The 21,811-nt window shown below is 43.1% G+C and overlaps 1 protein-coding gene across 1 annotated transcript in view; it reads right to left on the bottom strand.

The window, feature by feature from the left end:
- Positions 1-1,189: 1,189 nt before the first annotated feature.
- The window catches only part of GNA13 (G protein subunit alpha 13), a 40,171-nt gene continuing 19,549 nt past the window's right edge, over positions 1,190-21,811 (bottom strand). The window contains exons 3-5 of the mRNA XM_045984389.1: positions 10,569-10,619; positions 2,697-5,495; positions 1,190-2,478 (exon numbers count right to left, since the gene is read on the bottom strand). Coding sequence (XP_045840345.1) covers positions 4,923-5,495; positions 10,569-10,619 — 624 coding nt within the window. The 3' untranslated portion in view covers positions 1,190-2,478; positions 2,697-4,922. The remainder of the gene's footprint in view (positions 2,479-2,696; positions 5,496-10,568; positions 10,620-21,811) is intronic.

Below are 21,811 nucleotides of genomic sequence, written 5' to 3'. Positions count from 1 at the left end.
ATCAGATAATGCGCTTCTTAGTTCCTGGAAAGTTATAAAAAGATATAATACATATAAAAAATCTAAGCCACACTTTTATACAAAGCTAATACAAATCATGTTTTGTTGGGTACAGTATCTGTGAGGTTGTTACAAAATATACTTCCGGATAAGGCTTCTCTTGTGGTAAATGAGCTCTCAGGTAGAGTGGTACAGAAAAGCCATTTAAAACATGTTGCCATTCTGCTTTCAAGTAAGAGGTAAATGAGAGAGTAAATGGTATAGTTTGTTGCTCTGTTACATATACCTTCCAAGAATTAATCCCTACCCGCCCCCTCTCTGTTCCCTCTTGGTACCATCAAATGGGCGTCACTGAGGACAGATGCATCACTTACAAGAAATATCATGAACAAGCTTTCTAAATACAAGCCCGAATCAGATACCCAGGAAGCAGCGTGTTTCTATCACCACTTCCACAATGAAAATGTACGCATGTGGGTCCTAGCATACTTCGAGCTGGAAATTTTTTTCTCAACAGCAGATGTGGATAGGTCCGCAAACCTGCCATCGACCCAGGAAATAGTGCCCCATCATTCACTTTTTGTTCCATATGAGCTCTGGCATTTGAAATCAGACGGTTAGATCTGGATGCCACAAGAATGAGTACGTCCCCTCACATGCTAACTATACATTCAAGTACAGACACAAGAACGATAACGGTACAAACACTACTTCAAATGTTGTTATAACCACTCACCAGCCTCAGGCTGACCTGGCCTTGATGGGACTTGAAAAAACCATAAAGTCCAACCTGTTTAGAATGTTCAGGTGTAGACCTCTACTTTAGTTTCTAGTATAAACTTCTGAAGCCCTAACGTCGTACCATAAGATAATGGGTAAGTATCATACCACCTGCCTCACTTGGACTGTGGAGACTCATCCACACCCGCTCTCGTACAATCCCCGGTCCCCATGCTTTACTAGGCTGAAAGGGCAGCCTGCACCCTATCAATGGAAGAAAATCAGTCCTTAGAGGGAAGCGGCACACCCCGTGCATATCCAACGGACGGAAGCGAACATGCGGAAATGATGGGAAAGCGACATAAAGTGACCCAGGACGAAGGCAAACTTCCGACTGGAAAACACCCGTGCAAACTTTCTGTGCTTGATTCCTTCAATTAAACTAAAAGCAATAAAAAGGTAACAGAGCGACTTTCTCTAGATTTATTGGGGAGTTTGTTACAAATGTTTGACTGAGCTTTTACAGGCATGATTTCATGGATTCAAACAAGAAATTCAGAGTTAACACTGATCTTTAGCCTTCTTATTACACAGACAGAAATAACATTGCTACAAACTGCAATGGAGAGAAACTTGTTCCAAATGGCTTGGTTTGGGGTTTTGTCTAAATGGATCATTACATAATGAAAGCACCAATTTGAGGCCTTCTCCAAAAGTGATTTGAATTTCAGAACATAACAGAACAGGACTGGGGTAACTTCATTCTTCACATAAATAAGGCATAACCGGATATGTGTACTAAGGCTGAAAATACATTTTTGTCAAAAGCATAAATACAAGTACTTGGGTCCATACTGCGAGTTCAGATTTACTCATTCTCTCTTACACAAAAACGGCAGGGGCGTACGATTTCCGTTGCATCGAAATCACTACTTCTCATCATCTCTGGTATTGACATACTCTTACTTCCTTCTACTTGAAACCAATCACTGCCACCAGCTGAAAAAGGATTTCCCTAAACAACCTCAACTTGAGAGGTTCACCAGCAGAGCTTCCCAGCCTAGGTCGCGTTGGTGCAACTTCCAAGAAAACAGAACAGACACGGGTGGTCGGGGCCGCCCCCCACCCCTCGGCTGCTCTCCAGCTACCTAGTGCCTCTGCCACACAGTAACGCTGGAGTGAAGACTTCAATGTCATACGCTGGTTGGCAGAAAGCAATGACTTGGGTTATTAAAAACATAGTATTTAAGTGGAACGGGGAAGCCTTCCATGATGTGGATCCTCAGAAAACATTTGGCAAAACCTTTTCCCTATGAAAATCAGGGCCCAATTTCGTGGCATTCTTCAATTTATAAGGCAACTCTGTATATTATACATTTCTTCGAGGCCAATGAGGGCACTTTTGTGACATTTCTTAAGAATTCAACGAGAAGACATTTGAATTGAGGAACACAATGTAACAGAGAATTAGGCACATTTTATTCCAAATCATAACCTTGATTAAGACTTCAAAAAGCAAAGAGACCAAAGAACTTTAAGCCACTTTTTTTTAGAGATGAGGGGAAATTGGCGTGGTGAAAGCAGTAAGCACCTTTTTAATTTGGTTCACTAAGTTCCATCTCCTTCTTCATATAGTGGTATTTCAAAAGGATCTAGTTTTCATAATACAGGTATTAAAATAAAAAAAATGTGAGCTAAAGCCTTCAGACTGAGCCTCACACCTCCACTGTCTAAACAAGCCTGCCATTAAGAAGTAACCTGCTGGGGCGCCTGGGTGGCTCAGTGGGTTAAGCCGCTGCCTTCAGCTCAGGTCATGATCTCAGGGGCCTGGGATCGAGTCCCACATCAGGCTCTCTGCTCAGCGGGGAGCCTGCTTCCCTTCCTCTCTCTCTGCCTGCCTCTCTTGTGATTTCTCTCTGTCAAGTAAATAGATAAAATTTAAAAAAAAAAAAAAAAAAAAAAAAAAAAGAAGTAACCTGCTGCCTCAAAGTATGGTCTAAACTTTATTTTAAAAGAACATCGAGACATCACAAACATCAGGAAGGAAAATCACAGACACACAGAATAATACCTTACCTATCTGGTGTTTTGACATGTCTTGGTGGCAGTCAAAAGGGACAACTTGGTGGCTGCCGCTGTCAGGCAATGTTTACGGTTCGTATCACAGATCTTAAACACAACTCGAGTAAGACTAAGTTTCCTCTTTGTACACGGAACCTTAGCCTTCACTGGAGTGCAATAGTTTGGGTCATTCAATTAAACTAGTTGTGCAATCTGTGCATAGGCTCTCCAGCAAAAGTCCAAATGTTACTGTGCACGCATTCCGGTACCCACTAGCACTGACGATACTCTAATTTGTGAATTTAAACACTGTATTCTTTTTGGCCAGAAACACTGGATGGAGAAGTACGCAAACATGCATGAGCTATATACCAGGAAGACTTGCTTTAGGATGCTGGGCTACATGTCTGCAGCTCGCGCCGGACCAAGGCATGGACACACTGAAAATTATTATGGATAAAATGATGGTGGAACTTCAAATGCAAGAAAAGTCAGGAACGGTTAAGAACAATCCCTGGTTAGTTCCTTGGAAAGCCCTACTCTCGCACAGACACCAGACAGACCAAGACCCATGGCCTTGGAAAGGCTGCGTGATCTGTAATGTTGACCAATCTTTCAAGGACTTTCTAGCCAATAGAATACCTGAGAACACAGCTCTACAATAAAGTGGCAGACATCACAGTCTTAATCCCAATTTTCAGGAAAAGGAGAAAAGCTGTCCCATTTTCCCAACTCACCAGGCTTGGGAGTTTGCTTCTCTAGTCCCCATCTCACACCACACCCAACCTAGCAGGCACTATTCTAGTACTGCAAACGAGCCCCTCTGACGAGTTCACAACGACCATATCTGTCCTCAAGGGTACACGTTCATCTCGTATGTGGAGACGAGAGGTCAAATGTAACCATCTTTCGGTGTGAACTAAAAAAAATCACTACTTGTTCTTAGAAGTATCCTCAAGACATTCAAAATGTACCTCAATAAAGCTAGAATTTCATTACCAATAATGATAGAAACATGTATCTTTTAGAGATACATGAACAGGAATCTCAAATTATGCCTTCTTGAGTCATTTGACAGGAAAATACTGCCCTTGGCAAGCTCCAAATAAACAAAAACTCCCATGAACGCCACAGTCGGAGTTGATGGGAACAGACAGGAGAACAACAGAAAGATGTCTGTGATGGTACAATAGTGCTTCTCCGCAGCAAGGACCTGAAGGCCCCGAGACAGGACGAACAAGTCTGAGCATAAAGCACGTAACGCCCTGGAAGGGGTATGTTTTATTCAGAAAGCTCTGTTATCAACTGATTTGTAATTTTTATAGTTGCTGCTATGGCCAGAATGCTTCACATGTGGCACATTTATGACATGATATTTAAATATGAAAAGGGCACATTGTATTTCACTCATTACTCTGCATCAAACACTCTGTAGGGCACTGGCTCGCCTCTTGCTCCCCTCCCCCTGCCCTGTACCATTTGTGAAGCTCCACGAGCATCAGACTAGGAATCCTTATGTAAACTGTAAAACACCAAGAACATTACCTTCAAAAACCACAGAAATTTTAAAACTAATCAACTGTCGCTGTATAAGCAATTAAAAAAAAAACACGAAGGCTAAATCTGTGTACAGCTACAGAATGCCAGTCCTTAGGTCAAACCTTTTTCCGACAGCCCTTTCAAACAACGTCACCCTAAAGCTAGGCACGAGGGTTGCTGCCGGGCGCAGGGCAGATAAAAGGGTCTTGCTTTTTTCGGAACTGAATGTCCTTAACCTCATACCAATAAGGCTTCGAGGACACCTTCGGAACTTGGCACTACAGAATTCAGCTGGAGAAGTGGGAGAAGCTGGAGCCCGAACTCGCCCTAGTCAGGGGCTTGGCAGGAAGCTACAAACCCCTCAGAGGGAAGCCACAGTGAAACAGATCAAAGGCTGAACGTCAACAGGTTTCGGCGATGTGTTACTCAGCAGCTTTCGGCCACAAACCCGAGTCCGCAGGAGGGGGACTAAGATTTCCAAGAAGTTAAACTTAGAATCCAGATTTTTCTAATTCCTGTTGTAAACTGCTATTTTAAAAAAACAAAACGAACAGAAAACAATCAAGGGACAGAAGGTATTAAACGGCCAGTCTTTCTGTACATCACTGTAGCATGAGCTGCTTGAGGTTGTCGTGAAGAATGGTATCCTTCACGTCGCGGAAAACGAGGCGGATGTTCTCCGTGTTGATAGCGGTGGTGAAGTGGTGGTACAAAGGCTTCTGCTGCTGGTCCCGGCGTTTGTTCCGGAAACACTCCACCAGGAATTTTTGGACGTCTCTTAAGCAGTGGGGATCCCCTTCGAATTCTAAGAAGTAGTCTTTGATGCTCACAATTTGCACTTTCTCCTCAAGCAAATCTGTCTTGTTTAAGAAGAGGATTATGGAGACATTGCTGAACACCCGGTTGTTGACGATTGTCTCAAAAATGTTCAGAGACTCTGTGAGGCGATTGGTGAGCCGGTCTTCCATCAGCACCTGGTCGAACTCACTTGAGGAAACAAGGAAAAGTATCGACGTGACGCTGTCGAAGCACTCAAACCATCGTTTTCTTTCTGATCTTTGACCACCCACATCAACCATTTTGAAAGGAACATTTTTAATTTCGAAGTCGTACTCATGAATGCCTTTGGTGGGTCTTCTGGCAAGCAGGATATCTTGTTGTGAGGGAATGTAATCCTGGAAAAGAAGAAAAACTGCTTTATACTCAGTAACCCAGGAGTAAGTAAAGTTTCTACTGAACCAACTGCTTGAGTGAATGGATATGCAAACAAACCAATCTTTTTACTTATTTATTTTTTAAAAAGATGTTATTTATTTATTTGAGAGAGCGAGCGCATCAGCACGAGCAGAGGGCAGGGGAGAGGGACAAGGAGACTCCCTGCAGAGCAGAGAGCCTGGAAGCCGATGCAGACGTGAACAGGGCTTGGTCCCAGGACCCGAGATCAGAGAGCACAAGCTGAGCCGAAGTCAGACGCTTAACTGACTGAGCCAACCAGGCGCCCCACAAACTCGTCTTTTTAGTGGCTTCTCCCGGCTGCGTTAAATCATTGCTACTATTATTCTTGTTACAGACTGCCAAGATCGATTACAGTGTTAGGGAAGGAAGACTGGTTCAACATTCTCTGTTTCTCACTCCTGCAGTGTCTGCAGACTGAAGGTGTCCCCTCGCCCCGCCCACCGCCGCGCAGCCCCCTCCACTCTCACCGACCCACCCTCGGCTCCGGCCGGAGACCTTCCTGCTCACTCGTCCACCGGCTCCTTGCCTCTCTGCGAAAAGCAGGGAGGGCTGAAATGCCAGATCCTGAGGGTCACCTCCCAGTGCAAGGTTCTGCCTACCTTCTCTAGCTCATTCTAAACGCTCCCTGCCTGTGCCCCACCTTCACGACCAAGAACTCCCACGATGGTCACTCCACGGCATCACCACGGCCATACCACACGTGTGGCCAAGGCACTGACTTGACTTCGGGGCACCGCCCAGGTTTGCTTCCAGCGTTCAGCCCAAGCAGCTGTGCTCCTGCCCTCTCACTCTGACACAAGCAGTCACTCTGCCTGTGCCTCGGCCCGTGAAGCGAAGGTGGCCGCACCAGGCCGACCTGCCTCAGAGGGACAGCTTATGCAAAGACCCCTTCCCTGTGAACGGGACCAGTCAGCTCCAAGACCTTGGACAGACAGAAGCTGCCAGCCTCACGAGTCAGCGGTTCTCCTGGACAGCGGACTTCCGGAGGCAGTATAACTAACTGGTTCTTTCTTCCCAGGCTAGTGATTTTCCAGAACATTGACTTAGCTCTTGGGCAATACTGAACAGGAGAGCTTTTTAATGCTCATCGTCAAGGTCAAAATACATATTTTTTCTAATTGAGGCAAGATTTTAAAACAACGCTGATTGTTATAATGCTGTACCTTATGCTTTTCCAAATAGTGTGATATAATTTTGAAATTTCAGTACAACGTGATTATTCATCTCCTCAAAATGGTGCAATGGAGTTAGAATTAAAAAAAAAAAAAGTAGGCAGTTCTCAGTTACCTGAAATCCACAACCACTTATTACATAACACTAGGGCTTCATAAAACATGTTAGATTTCCAGGTTCCCTTTTAGCTTTTGTTCACATACTTAACTACTTTACCTAGAATCAGCACACCCACACAATTTTTACCTACCCCTAATTTTTTAACATTTCATCATGAACTGTTACACAAGCTGATGTAGTTGTGTTTCACTTCAAAGGAGTGTAGATAAATATGCCAAATGAGTGAATGTACTGTACTTTACATAAACTTTACATAAACTAGTGTTCACGATGGTTGTTTCCAATTTTTTACTTTAGTAAAAATTCTGCAGTTAAAATTCTCATACACATATTTCCCCCTCCCCTTTTGGACTATTTCCTGAGACTAAATAACCAGGAATAAGATCATGAGGTCAAAGGTTACGAACATTTTGATGACCCTGGACACTTAAGAGCCCAACTGCTTTCCAGAAACACCGTGCATACAGGTGCCAGCTGCTGCGGAAACATGCCAGCCCTGGAGTGGTGTTTTTTAATTTTCTAATGCCATAAAAATGACAAGTTCTAACTGCCTCACTTCGAGGCTAACAATCTGGTTAGGAAGCTGAAGGCTAATTCCTACGCAGCCCCCAAACCAGGACAACGTCATCAAGCGCTAACTGGTCTGGCAGAACACCAGCGATTCCAGAACTGAATTCTGGAGGCAGCGCTTCACAGACGAGCTGTGTGACCCTGGCTGAGTCACTTCATCCCGCTGTGTCTCCACTTCCTGATTTGTGAAATGCAGACAATAACGTTCACTGGCCCTCACACCAGGGGGTTGTGAGTTCAATGGGGGAAGTGCTTAGGCACCGGCCCGGGCACACGGTGTATACAAGCCATGTGGTCTCCTGTGCGGTTGTGTCTCCTACCTTCGCCCCACTCCTATATCATAACCTCAGAATTTACGGGGAGCTTCCTTACTGCATCCGATCCGAACTCTGCTGACTGGCTTTCATGACCCGCTTTACTCCTTGTTTTCTGGAACTGGCAGACTCTGCTCTACACTGTCCAGGCTTACCACAGAGCCTCACATCAGGACCTGCCCAAAGCTGCACATCTTGGTACCGCTGCATGACCATTCACTTGCACAGTCGTGCAACTACAAGGAACAACGCGTCCAAACCCAAGCTACTGCCTTCTAGAAATTGGGTTTTATACGTTAGAGCCAAGAACGTCACAGGTCCTCTGCCAGACAGATGTGCCTGCTGACATTAAACCCACCCCGCTGTCCCCCATCTCGGTGGGCCGCATGTCCTCTCTCCGAGTCTAAATCCACCTCACCCTTCAGGCAGTTCGGATCCCTGTTCTTACGGGCCACTCCAGCTCCCCGGGCCAGAGCATCTCTCCCCTTTCTGTGGACAAACACTGTCTTCACGATGCGTAGCACTTAACTGTCCTCTGCTTGTTTTATGTACGGCACAGTTTTGTCTTGGACTAGAATGAGTTCCTTAAAAACAGGGATCAAAGAACCAAACAGCTAAGGAGACTTTCCTACTACATGCGAGGCCCTATTCTGAATACCTCAGTGAGTACCAGGGACTGAACTCTGTGCCCCACAAGTTCATATGCTGGAGCCCTAACCCCAAAGTGACTATATTTTGGGACAAGGCTTTTATAGGACATAACTAAGGTGAAATGAGGTGAGAGGGTCCTAAGAAGACAGTCTTAGCGGTCTTGTAAGAGTACGAGATCTGTGTGCACGTGAATGCTGAGCCAGAACCCCGTGAAGAAGCCCCAGAGAGAAGGCCGCAGTCTGCAAGCCAGGAGGAAAGTCCTCCCCCCAAAACGACCCGCACCTCCATTTTAGACTTCCAACCTCTGGAACCATGAGAAGTCAAGGTCTGCTGTCGAAGCCACCCCGTCTGTGGTGTTTCATCATGGCAGCCTGAGCAGACCAAGACCGGGGGTTTATTCCATGTCATCATCCCATAACCCGATGCGCTCTCTCCCTACGCCCATGACATGAAGAAATTAAGGCACAGGGATGCCTGTGGTCATACAGAGCCGGTCTGTGAGGGAACTGGCCTCAGGATCCAGGTGATCCGGCTGCAGAGCCCACGTTGCTGACCCCTGCGCTGTTCCCCCATCCAGAGGGTCACGGGGCTGGGCCCACAGCAGGGCTTCAGTGGCCCTGGTACTCCCATCAGAGACAGGAGAAGCAAATGCCATCTTGGGACTGGTCCGACTCGCACAAAAGGAACCATCTGTGGTGCTGCCGCGGCCATTCTTCCCTCCTTTACACCTACCTACTGACCGCAGCACTCTATTTGCTTCGATCCAGGCACGGCCTCAGAACCGTGCTCAGCCTGACTAAGAAGCTCGCAGAGCCAGACTAGAGTTGGCCTGGAGCCACTCCCTGTTCGCTGGTGCCTGCTGTGTGCCGGGCACTGTCATCAGGCCTCAAGAACTCTACTCGTCAAAATCAAGAGTTGAGGTCCTTGCTCTTATGGCAAGAGGAAGGTACAGGGTGAGTAAACATGCAAATAAATAAACCAACTGCAGAAAGAGCAACGATCTTTGCAAACAGCAAGGGCTGACGCAAACATAAGAGGGGGACCTGCTCTGCGTGGTGCCATCAAGGACAGCTTATCTGGAAAGGCAACTGGGAAGAGCAGGTTAAAGCAGCCCTGTCTGGATGGGAAAACACGCAGTAACTCTCACAGGGGCTCTCTGCATTTGGCCTAACTTTTCCCCCAAGGCTCATATTCAAATCAGATGGAAAAAAGACAATGAGAAATAAAGTCTTAATACAAAGTTTCACTGATGGAGTGAGTAAAAACCCATTAATATGGAGAACCCAACTTCTGGAACACACGTGTCTAGGAGAAAAACACACTGGCTTCAGGGCAGGCAAGCACAATTCCACAAAATCCAAAATAAGAGAATATAAAACTTATCTTGCAGAAAGAAGGCACACTGTCGCATGTCCTGGATATATCAGTGTGCCACTTTCCTACTTGCCATGGGTTTTTCATTTTGTGCTTTCTTTTGGTTTTATTTTTAAAGGGAATCTCAGAGAACCCATACAATTAAACCAACATGTATTACAGAAAGTCGCTTTAAGAAGAGGCAAATAATGCTTCAGTAACTCCAGAGGGTAACACGTGACTCTGGGGCAGTGACTTTCAAGCATTTTCTGAGCACAGCAACCTTTCTTTCAGTCTTTGGCCTGCATCCAGCCCAGAGAAGACAGAGCAGCTGCGAGTCTGCAGGAGGCCCAGGCAGCCAGAGCAGGCCACAGTGCCAGCTGGGAGGAAAACTATCCACCCTCCTTGCAGGGCCGACTCCTTCTCCTGCTTCGTGGAGGCTCTTCAGCAGGCCTTTACTGAACTGAAAAATACCGTTTCCTAAAGGGTTTTGAAATCCAGCAACCCACTGTGTTCTGTTTCTTCTGACCAAAAAAACCCATAGGCAAGACCCCAAAGTCGAAGAGATAATGTGCAATCAATCTCCTTTTCACACATAAACTTCTTTCTCTAAACAGTTTCACGTTCATGAACCAGTGGACAAAGCACCCCCAGGGAAACGGCAGAGATCTGGGTAACAGAGGGAGAAAAAATGAAGCAGCGAGAGTCGGAGTCCTGCCACTAGGAAGAAGGAAGAAGCAAACAGCTATTTTAATACATAATTTTTCTAAACCTCCCACTAATATCCTGACTACTGCTTTCAAAGGGCAATAAACATAAACAAAAACTTACTGCTTCTCCAAGTTTATCCAAGTTATCCAGGAAATATTTTACAGATTCACCCTAAAACAAGAAGAAAATAAACAGTTATTAGAGCTTAGAAATGGAAGATTCTGTTACAACAGTTTACATTAAACTGTCTGCTTGTACACTTAATCTAAACACCATTTGTTTAGTTACAAATTTCAGACTGAACAACTGACCCCACTAAGAACGTATACAGTGTCTGCCTCTGCCCAGCGCCACAGGCTGGGTAATTTCACAAATGCTTTCCATGGGCGGTGCCCCAGTGACCGTCTGCATGGCCGGGATTACCTGGACGCTTACTGATAGAGCCATCTAGGTATCCAAAGGGAAGATGTAATTAAAAGGTGAAAATTGGGGCACCTGGGTGGCTCAGTGGGTTAAAGCCTCTGGCTTTGGTTCAGGTCATGATCCCAGAGTCCTGGGATCGAGCCCCGCACTGGGCTCTCTGCTCAGTGGGGAGCCTGCTTCCTCCTCTCTCTCTGCCTGCCTCTCTGCCTAGGTGTGATTTCTCTCTGTCAAATAAACAAAATATTAAAAAAAAAAAAAAAGGTGAAAATTGCTTTTGAGATAAACATACAATTTAAGGGGGATTCTTTTTGTCTATAGTTTTCTACCTTAAGTGTTCACCAATGGTGGTTATTGTTAGTGACAAGAACAAACCAGAGATGAGGCGAGGACACCGTAACATCCTTCAGGAACAGGCACTTGCCTGGACAGACATGCCTACCTCCAAAAGATTTTGAATTAACGCTGCAGGCTTCATGTCTCCCTTAGGTCTTCTCCTGAGCCTACTCTCTCTGAGCCCATATTTCTATTACACTTCCAGTCAGTTTTGAATATCTAGAATACAGTCTTAAGAGGAAATACTTGAACAGAGGACAGAGAAGAGGGGAGCCATTTGGGGCAAGAAGGGCTCTTTCTCCGAGGATGCTCTCCCTGCGTTTTCACGCTGCTGCTGGATTTCTACTGCCATATCACAGCACCCTCCCTGCCCGCGGCTGCTTCCGTAATTTCCAGAAGGCAGTGCTTCTTTCATGTACAGGAGAAATCATCTGAAGATCTTGGGTGACTACAGGTTCTGACCTGGGGCTGGGGAGTGGCGGTGGGGTACAACCGACCAGCAGTTTCTGCAGTTCAGGTGACTTCTGGGACCACACTGGGTCACAGATCTCCCAGAAGTTCTCGATCTGTTTTGGTGTCAGAATCCCTTTACACATTTTTAAGATTCTTAAGGATCCCAAACAGACCTTGTTTATGTGAGTTATAGCTATTAGCATTTACCATATTAGAAAGGAAAACTGAGAAATGTAATATTTTGAAAGTTCATTTAAGCATTTTAATAATACACGCATTCCGTAGTAGCACATTTAGTAGAGCTCAATCGAAGACAGTGAGATACTCATTTGTTTGCATCTGAACGGCTGCTATAGGTTGTCCTGGCTGAGTACGGACAGAAAATCTGGTCTTTCACAAAAATGTAGTTGGAAAGGGAACATTTTCATAAAATATTTTCAGGTGACTGCAGATATTTTTACTACTATACCAAAACTTGACAAGGGGTAGGCTTTTTTTTGTTTTTGTTTTTTTTTAAGTTAGTTCACTGTGTCATAGGAAACCTCCCAATGAACTTTCCAGACTTTGTCACACTGAAGTTCACTGGTTTACCCGTACGCAGAATGGATCTTGCACCTGACCACCCTCCGTAACACCAGGCACGGGTCACGGGGGTGACCAAGTAAGGCAGACCTCCCAGAGTTTCATTACATCGTATCAAGAAAATCCTAGTCATGAGTATGTGTTTCACCTCTCATAGAGGTCTTAAGTGCTGGGAATGAGACAGGCTCGCAGTGGTGGGCCAAAACAAGTTTTCCTAAAATTGTGAGTTTCACTTCAAAGCTCAAGTTTTATCAGTGGCAACAAATACTCTCCCGAATTTTCCTTGTGTAGGCTACCTTTACTTCTTTTCTAAAAAAATGTCCAATGCCCAAGTCTGAATATGTCGGTTGGTTTCTTGAGTAAAAATGTGTGTTCCATGAAAAATATGGTTAGTTCGGTTCATGCTCCGACCAGTTGCCAAAGCGCTTTTCATCCTGAGTCAGTGGATGCGGGGGCCTCCCAGCCCATCACACAGAATAGGAAAGACAGGGGGGCTCAAAGGTCGAGATTTAAAACAATAATTTTTAATGTCTAATTAGGGTTCATCTTTAGTGACAGTGGGTGTGTGTGTGTGTGAAATGACAACCACAAGTACATGGTGGTGAAGGATACAACAGCTTTGTGTGGGGCCAAAGCCTGGACCTGTGCCAAGGTGCGGCCGGCCGCAGCTACTGCTGTTGTCTCTGTACCCTCGGCACCAGTGTGAGCACAGGGAAGAAGGGAAACGGCGCTTAGTACCACTAAGAAGAGTGCTCACTTGAAGACTCCCTTTCTACAGTGTCCGGGACCCCCCCGAGAGATCTGTGGGACACACTTTTTGGAGCATGGCTGCCTGAAAGAGCATTTATGGACAAGTACATTTATGGACAAGTACAGGGACAAGTGTGTCCCTGTGGGGAGCGCCTGGCTGACTCCCTCAAGGCTGTAAGCAGTGATAGACGGTCTTGCTTTTTTCTGGACCTTGCGGAGTATTTATAGCACCTAAAGATGATTTTTACAAGAGGGCAAAAAATCTTCAGGGAATTCATTTTGCGTTAATGAAGAGATTAACTGGGCAAAGTTGGACTTTTTTTGCATTATATCGTGAATTTTAATGAAAAGATTAATATTTTTGTGTTCTGACTTAGATCTACGGACCAAAAGGGATCTGGGCTTAATCTATAAATTTCAATATTTATTTACAGGACTATAAATAAGTAACCCAAAAGTATTTAAAAAGTAAAATTCAAACAATAATGATTCTGATATACCGGAGTCACTTGGACAAATATGACAAGAGACAGTCACTCTGTTTATATATGAGTCTGACTAACAAAACTGTTATCCTTTCAGTAATGTGAATATTAAATACTTACATAATGTCAGATAGCTTAAATGAAATTTAGCAAATTTATTAAAAAGGTGTTTTTTTGGACTGGTAGTGTTGTGTATTGCATTTATTGGCTTTTCCCTTGATTTTTAGATTTAATTTAAACTCACTGTGGAAACTGATAACTAATAAAAAGAACCAAGGAAGCAAGTGGCAACAGCCACACCTCCACCACTCAGGGAGGACCACAGTTAACATTGGATGACATCTTCCTTCAAGCACTTTTTGTATATTTAACATGTTGAAATAAGGCAGACAAGTTTGTTCCTGATTTTTCCACTTAAATAACTGTTAAGTAAATTAAATGGTCAAAATAATTTCTAGTATTTATTATGTAAAATGTTAAATAAGACCACTGACCTAATGTTGACTATTTGAAATTTTTTTGGTAAACATTTTTAATACTTTAAAAATAAATAATGTTGTGATAAACAGCTTTGAGTATAGCACTTTGTGCTCTTAAACTATGTCCTGAGTGATCTCAGAAGAATTACTAAGGCAAAGAGGATAAATGTTTTTAAGATGCTTACCACTCACTGCCACAATGGTTCTACTAACTCTCTCCTACCCAATGGTGTGAAGTCATGATGAAAATAAATGAAGCTGAGACCAGAGAGGATGTGTTTTGTGGATGTGTCTGTAATAAACTAAGGTGCAAACCCCGATTGGCTCCCTACTGGGACCCCCAATGCTTCTCATCCAGACACCCCCGAGCAAGGGGGCCCTGTGGAGCACAGAAAATGGCAGGTTCCACATCCAAAATGACAATAAAAATCAGCTACATAGAAACTTATTCCAATTAGTACTGCTGTTTATCTTAACTGATGGCCAAATAAATGAAAGTTAAAGTTACTTTAACATGAGCATATGGTCTAAAGCAGCAAGCTCCCCCTTTCCCCTTTAAAAAAATAAGTGCTTATAACCATCCCATTGTTTCTGAGGATATAGAGAAGCTGGTATACTCATTCTAGTGACCTTGCAAATTCAAACATTTTAGAAAATTATGAGTAGTACAGGTGAAAACTTTTAATGAACTTTTACCCAGTCTACGGAATTTATTCAACATAAACAAAATGTTACAAACAAAAGATATTTTATTCAACATTACCTATGACAGCAAGATTTGGAAGTCCACTTTTCCATTTATCATTAGGGGAATGATTTAATAAATGTTGTTATACTAATATAATAACATTACATGTCATCAAGTAATATTTTGATACAATCGCCACGTATGAAGTATTTACACTAGTAAGTGCTAAATTAAACGTACTAGATCACCAAGTGAAGGTTACAAAGAAATTATAACCCCTTATCTACAAGCTTTTGGTAAGCTTGGCTCCAACACTTAACGGGGAGCAAAACTTGACCTGAATGGACGTTAGGTTCTTTACGGTCTTTATTTCTCCCACTTAGTAAAACTGCTCAAACATTTTGCTGCAAAACTATGGATTTTACAAAATGAACAGTATATGTACTATATTAGCTTTCTGAAATCTAAAAATCCATAATTCCATTAACAAATCCGGACTCAGGGATTTATAAGAATGGGTCCGTAGTATGTATGCTTTAACTATTCTCTTTAAAAATGGAAAAGTTAACTTGTAGCTCAATGAGTGACTATATTCTTTCTCAAAAAAAGAAAAAAAAGAAAGAAAATGGTTCCTATTTGTTCTCTTGGTATTACAAATATTAAAAAAAAGCTGAAGTTCTTTTCCCTGATGTGTCCTGATTTAAATACATTCTCTAAGAGTAGATCTGAGATCTTTTAGGTTCAAATTACTACAGGCCTCTCTGTTTACTGGGATTTCATAATCTCACCCAAATCAAATGATAATAATTAGAGAAATACACATTTGCTCCTGTTAAATTTCAACTTCTACTGAAGTTTCATCTGTTGACGTTTCCACTGAAGTTTCATCAGTGTAATTTACACAGTCCTTTCCACACCTGAGGCTGCACACAATATTTTACAATCACTTTCACATACGTGAACACGTGGATTAACTCCAGTATTCGAAGTCCCCGAGAAGGTGCCCTACTGCCGGCTGACTGTACTGTGACTGTGCTTTGCCTTCTCCACGGCCACTTGGCCGTATCTATTTAAGGAATACCAATACTTCAACTTATCATTCCTATAAAAAATACAGTATGGTTAAAATAACACCCCAAACATAAAAAACGATGTTAATTCACCATTCTGGACCATTAGGTTATACTATTGATCCTTCCGTTATAGTTAGAAACCCGAGAGTGGGACAGACACAAGGATGGCGTTAGTACCTTTTAATGTGGAAGGCTGTAAACTGAAGCCAGAATCCTTCTGGTAAGTGGTCAGGCCCCCCAGATTAAGCTACTGTGAAACAAGCAACTTTAAACCCATGCACACATAGACGTAAACATAAGCGTGAGCGTGTGTGCACACACAGACGTTAAGTGTGAGTGTGTGCGCACACACAAGCATGGGCAAACACATGTGTGCAATAAAAAGACAAATATTTTCAAAGGAGAAGTTTTCCACAGTAGCTCTAGAGGGTGTTACTGGGGAAGAAAAAAAAGAAGAGAGAGAGAACCTGTCTTTTTACAACCTCAAAAAAAAATCCCAAATTAAAAAATATAAAACGTGTGTTGTTTGTAATCTCATCATGAAGGATGTGGAAAATGAATACTCGAGTCTGTTCTCAGTAAGCCCAAGAGCTTCTGAAGGTCCCCTTCTGTTCGTGCTTTACTGCTTCTAGGCAAATTTTATATCTAGTTCAGTGCCCAGCACCCGCAGCCTCCTCTCTGCCTCCCCAAAAGTGGCGAATGAAGGATGAATTACCAGGGGGAAATTTCCCTCAAGTATTTTTTCTTAGCAGTTTCAGAAATGATCAAAAAGTCTTCTAGTTGTCCACTATTAACGTTCAGGAAAATATGTTAATTTTAGTCCTTTTTCTAACAGCAATCTGGCAAGTTTCTAAACTTCTCCAGGTCTCAGTTTTAACTGCCAATAAAATGAGGAAGTTTGGTGGTTCCATGGATAATTACTGAAGTTCTGCTCTGTGCAACAATTTCAGTTTATACAAATGATTTAAGTTCTCCTTTCCCTATATCTCTCCGTCTGTTAATCTTAAGTCCACTTTTGTTGTGACTCATTATTCAAGTTATGCTGTTGCTTAGTCTCTTGGCTAATACAGAAGTAAATAATTTCATGTATCGGGCAAGAAATATCATGGGTCTAACACTCCCTTTTTGCTGGTGATGACCTGAGACTCTACTATATCCTTCCTCAGTCTGTTTTATATTACTAAAGAGAAATTTTCATAAAACTGCAAAGAAAAGCAGTAAGTCACACTTACGACTTTTAAAATGTTTTAAATGTTTCATGTCATCCTTTAGTCCTTTCTCCTCTGTTCGGAATACTGGCGTAAATGTCTGAGTGTGGCACAGCAGCCAGCGGGCCTGGGTTCTAGACACAAGATAGTTCTGTTCAGCTTTAAGTTACCTCAAGAACAAATGATAAGAGAAGTAATAAGCTCCAGAGTGTCCCAGTGAATTAAAAAATCCTATTAGTTCTACAAACTGAATTTTGTAAGTTGTGTCTAAACTAGGAATGGCCTGAATGTTATCCCACAAGAATCATGTGCTACAAAGGTTCTTTCTTTGCTTGGGGTAAAATAAGTCAGAGACCGACTTTAAAGGTAACACAGAAGCTGAGAACACAAATGAGAATGTGATTTTTATTAAGCAAATGTGTAGTCAGAGTATGGAAAGCTTGGCAATTTATCTGCCCGATTACTGAACAAGAGACCCATGTATTCAACTGTCTCTTCTGCACAGCTAAAATGTATACAGGACAGCACTTCAGAATCTACAACTTTGAAAGGATGTGGAATTTAAGCTGACTTTAATACAGATTTTTAAAAAGCAAGGCATGCATATTCTAGATAAGGCAACTTGGCAAGGGGTAACAGGAACTTTAAGCAGGATCCTCAGTGCAGAACGACAGAAAAAATCCATGTTCGTGCAGCAGTGATAGTGCCACGGTGGCAGAAGGAAAGGCCGGCTCGGGGCTACCCGAGTTCTCCTCTTCCCTCTCTTCTAGAGCAGGGATCCTCCAACCGTGACCTGCAGGCCAAGGCCAGCCCACTGCTGGTTTCCGTGTGGCCCATTTCTGAACAGTTGGGGGGGGGGATCAAAAGCAAACTTCATGACATCTGCAAATGATACGAAATTCAAATTTCAGGGTCCATAAATAAAGCTGTATCGAACACGACCTCCCTCATTTGTTTGCGCACTGGCGACGGTTGCTGCAGACGCCACGAGCGGTCACAACACGGCTGAGCGTGGGGCTCTCCTCACCGTGCTGGACACGATGCTCTGACGCAGTGACAGCCTGAAAAGGTCTCACGTGTCCCTAGGAGTGCCAGAGCGTGACCTTTTTTCTTTTTTCAAACTAGGGAATATCCATCAAAACACAAAGCAAAAGAGGACTTTAAATGTCCCGCTGTTGAGGCACAACGGACTGTGGGTAATTCTGATAAACCACATTCGATGGAAAAGCACCGTGTGTATTAGCAGCGATACCGTGGCTATGCTAAGAGAATACAATATACGTCCACATCACCAGACTAAACACTCTTCACAAATAATCCCAACTCACAGGAAAGCAAGAGGGAAAAAGAAAATAACAAAGTTTAAAAGGGAACAGTTCATCACAGCAGGATTTCTTCACAAAAGATGCAAACAGACGGAAACTGAAGTCAGTTTCCAAGTGGTTCAGGTTTGCTGGCCAAGCAAGGACTCCCACTTACTGCTCCCCGGTTGTTTACTCCAGCAACCAGCGCCAAGCCTGAAGGCACCGAAGATTCGGCCTGTCTGAACAGTCTGTGTGCGGGAGCTACACATGAGCACACACTCAAAGAAGCCGAGAAAGCTCGAGAGCGACTTCACCTAAACTGTAACGTGCCAGCGTGTGTTACAACTGATGTACGTAGTAGAAGTTTGTGCACAGCAGAAAAAAGGACAAATTTAGGAAGACTCTAACAATGACTGCACATTGCGTGATTCTGTACTTTGTGGAAAGCAGACGGGTCTCTCATGTGTTTCTGAACCAGAGAAGTGTCAATAATAAACTTAATTCACTTCCCATGGACTTATGTCTCATCAGTTCCATGAATTCTGTAAAAAATAGAAGCTGAATATGCTGATTTGTCCTATTACACAGTTCAAGAGCTTAGCAGAGGTAAATCTTTACTGAGATTTTTGGAACTAGTGGATGAAAGTGAATTTCTCCAAATAAGAATGGCCTTCAATCACTAATGCAGACCATGAATGGCTCTAGAAATTAGCTTTAGGGAACATCTGATTATGTATCTTAAGGAATTTAACCTCAAATTAAAAGGCAAACCAGTTTTTGCAAAACTTATACTGTGATAACTCATTTCAACAACTGGCATTATTTTAATCGTAAGCAATGTTAAACTGTTTTATATATATGTAATTTCTTTGCTGCCAGAAGTTAAAACAAGAAGCGAGACCACCATCCTCACATAAATTTGCAGCACGTATTTTTCAAAAAATAAACTATAGTTCCTGCAGCATCTTTCAGATCCCAATGCAAGGACAGAGGATACTGCCACATTTCAAAATCCACTTAACTGTACAATGAGGAGCTTCTGCCTAACCATCAACTGGAAATGGATAATTTGCAATGTAAATGACATGCCAAGAGGCAAACACTGAGAAGAATCTACCAGAATTCTATAAATGTCTCCCAAGCAATGACTACGCTCAATTAAAATAATATGCTCAGGGGCGCCTGGGTGGCTCAGTCAGTGGAGTGTCTGCCTTTAGCTCAGGTCATGGTCCCAGGGTTCTGGGATCCAGCCAGGGAGACTGGGGCTCCCCTGCTCAGCAGGGGGTCTGCTTCTTTCTACTTGCTCTCTCTCAAATAAATAAATGGAATCTTTAAAAAAATCATATGCTTATTTAGCAGCACTTATCTGTATGAAAAGACATCTTTTTCAAGGATGAACTGTGTAAAATCTCAGTACAGATCAGCATTATTAATAAACACCTGCAACTTAGGATGGTGAGAGGGAACACTCAAATTTGAACCCCAATTAAGCAAACTGTTATTCATCTCCAAAAGAATCCCACTCTTCTCATTAGTAAACCTATATACTACAAAGCACTCTATATAATTTTTATTATTCTATTTTGAATTTCACCCACAAAAAGCTTGCAGAAATGTGTGTTTTTTGTTATATAAATACCTATGTAACGCCCTTGATTTTGTCTGCTGGCATGCAAAGTCTAAAATATTATACTCCTACTACCGGCCCCTTTCAGCAACAGTGCTCTGACTCCAGTTCTAGACCCAGGGTCTTATACCTGGCAGTGCCTTAGCACTTCTAACGTGCTTGGCAAAGATACTGACTCCCCGCGGCACCTGGGTGGCTCAGTCCGTTAAGCATCCAACTCCTGATTTGAGCTCAGGTCTTGATCTTGGGGTCGGGGGACTGTGTATCGAGACCTGTGTGTGTGTGTGTCTCTCTCTCTAAATAAATAAATACGTCTTTTTAAAAAACTACAGGTTCCCAGGTCCACCACAAATCTACCAGATCAAAAACGAAAGCTCTAAGAGGAGACTCTGATGTAGCCATTCCAGAGTCAGCTCAGATCTGGACACCCATCTTACTCAAAGCTGGATTTTATACTGACATTTTCATGACTTTTGGTATCGATTACACCAAGTCGGTTGTGTTTTTTAAGCCTTGCAAAAATGCCAAGAATATTAAGGAACTAGATTAGAGGACGTGAGGGCGATCTGGCTGGACATGTGTCACCGCATGGATCTCCAGGGCTGATCTGGCTGACCTGGCTGGCTCCGCAAGGTGTCCCCTTCCTCCCTCACCGCTCCACGTGCGTCCCTCTGGAAGCTGTGCGCTCAGTCACGAGGAAAACCTTCCCCGACAGAGGAAGACCATTCTTTGGTCAAGGGTATAGAGGCAGCTGCGCCCCCCAGCTAGAAATTCCAAAAACAGGTTCTCAAGAAACTAGATTAGAAACTTACTTGGCTTTACCTTATTGTAAAAGCAGGTTTCAAGTATCGCTTTTGTTCAACTAAGTCTCACAAGTAAAACATTACACCTTCCTTTGACAGATCTGAAATGTGACATGAACAGTGGACTTAAGACTACAAGCAGAGCTTTTCCTTTATTTGGTCACCCAGGCGTACCTTACTGCCATTCTAGCTGCCTTCCTTTCCATGGCCCTAGGGCCTACTTTCAAATGTCCACCAGAGTCTGCAGCCTTCGGAGCTAACTCCCTGAGAATTTTATGGTCAAAAACTGATGAACCTGGTAAATAAGTATTAGAGCTAAAATGTTATAAAAGCATAAATGAGAAAAGTCACTGGAACCACTACTTATATTTTAGCACAGGATCCTGAAGAACTTTAAAACCTCAATTAAACCTAGGAAATTAATTTACTCCTACAACAGACACTTAAACTTTGCATGATAAGGTAAAGCAACTCAAGGTGCTTAATAAGGAAGAAGCACTCACTATCTTTTTACCTGCTAAATAAGTACTCTGTGGGATGAAAAGGTCAAATAAAATTCAATCAAATGCAAAAAAAAATCAATCACATGCGAAGTAATGTATCAGATTTTAGTTTACTATTTAAAAAACTGCCATTGTTTAATCCTGTAAAATATCTAGAATTTTAAAAAATATTTTATTTATTTGACAGACAGAGATCACAAGTAGGCAGGCAGGCAGAGAGAGAGAGAGAGAGAGAGAGAGAAGGAGGAAGCAGGCCCCCCACTGAGCAGACAGCCCAATGTGGGGCTCCATCCCAGGACCCTGGGAACATGACCCAAGCCGGAGGCAGAGGCTTTAACCCACTGAGCCACCCAGGCGCCCCAAATACCTAGAATTTAACTGTAGGCGAATTAACTGTGCCTATAAGTGGCAGAAAACTCACTGAAAAAAGAAGTCAATCAGAAAAACATAAGTGAATTAAAAAGTATCCCATTTTTATGTGCTGAGGCCTTTTTACTTAGTTATGAGGCCTAAAACAGTTTTCTTTTAAATATTTATTTACTTGAGAGAGAGAGAGACAGTCAGACAGACAGACAGACAGACAGACAGTGCAAGCGAAGTGAAAGGCAGAGGGAGAGGGACAAGCAGACTCCTGGCTGAGCAGGTAGCCCCA

The sequence above is a fragment of the Meles meles genome, chromosome 18 (assembly GCF_922984935.1).
Source record: "Meles meles chromosome 18, mMelMel3.1 paternal haplotype, whole genome shotgun sequence".
NCBI classification, from domain to species: domain Eukaryota; kingdom Metazoa; phylum Chordata; class Mammalia; order Carnivora; family Mustelidae; genus Meles; species Meles meles.
This window is presented reverse-complemented; position numbering and strand designations above follow the sequence as displayed.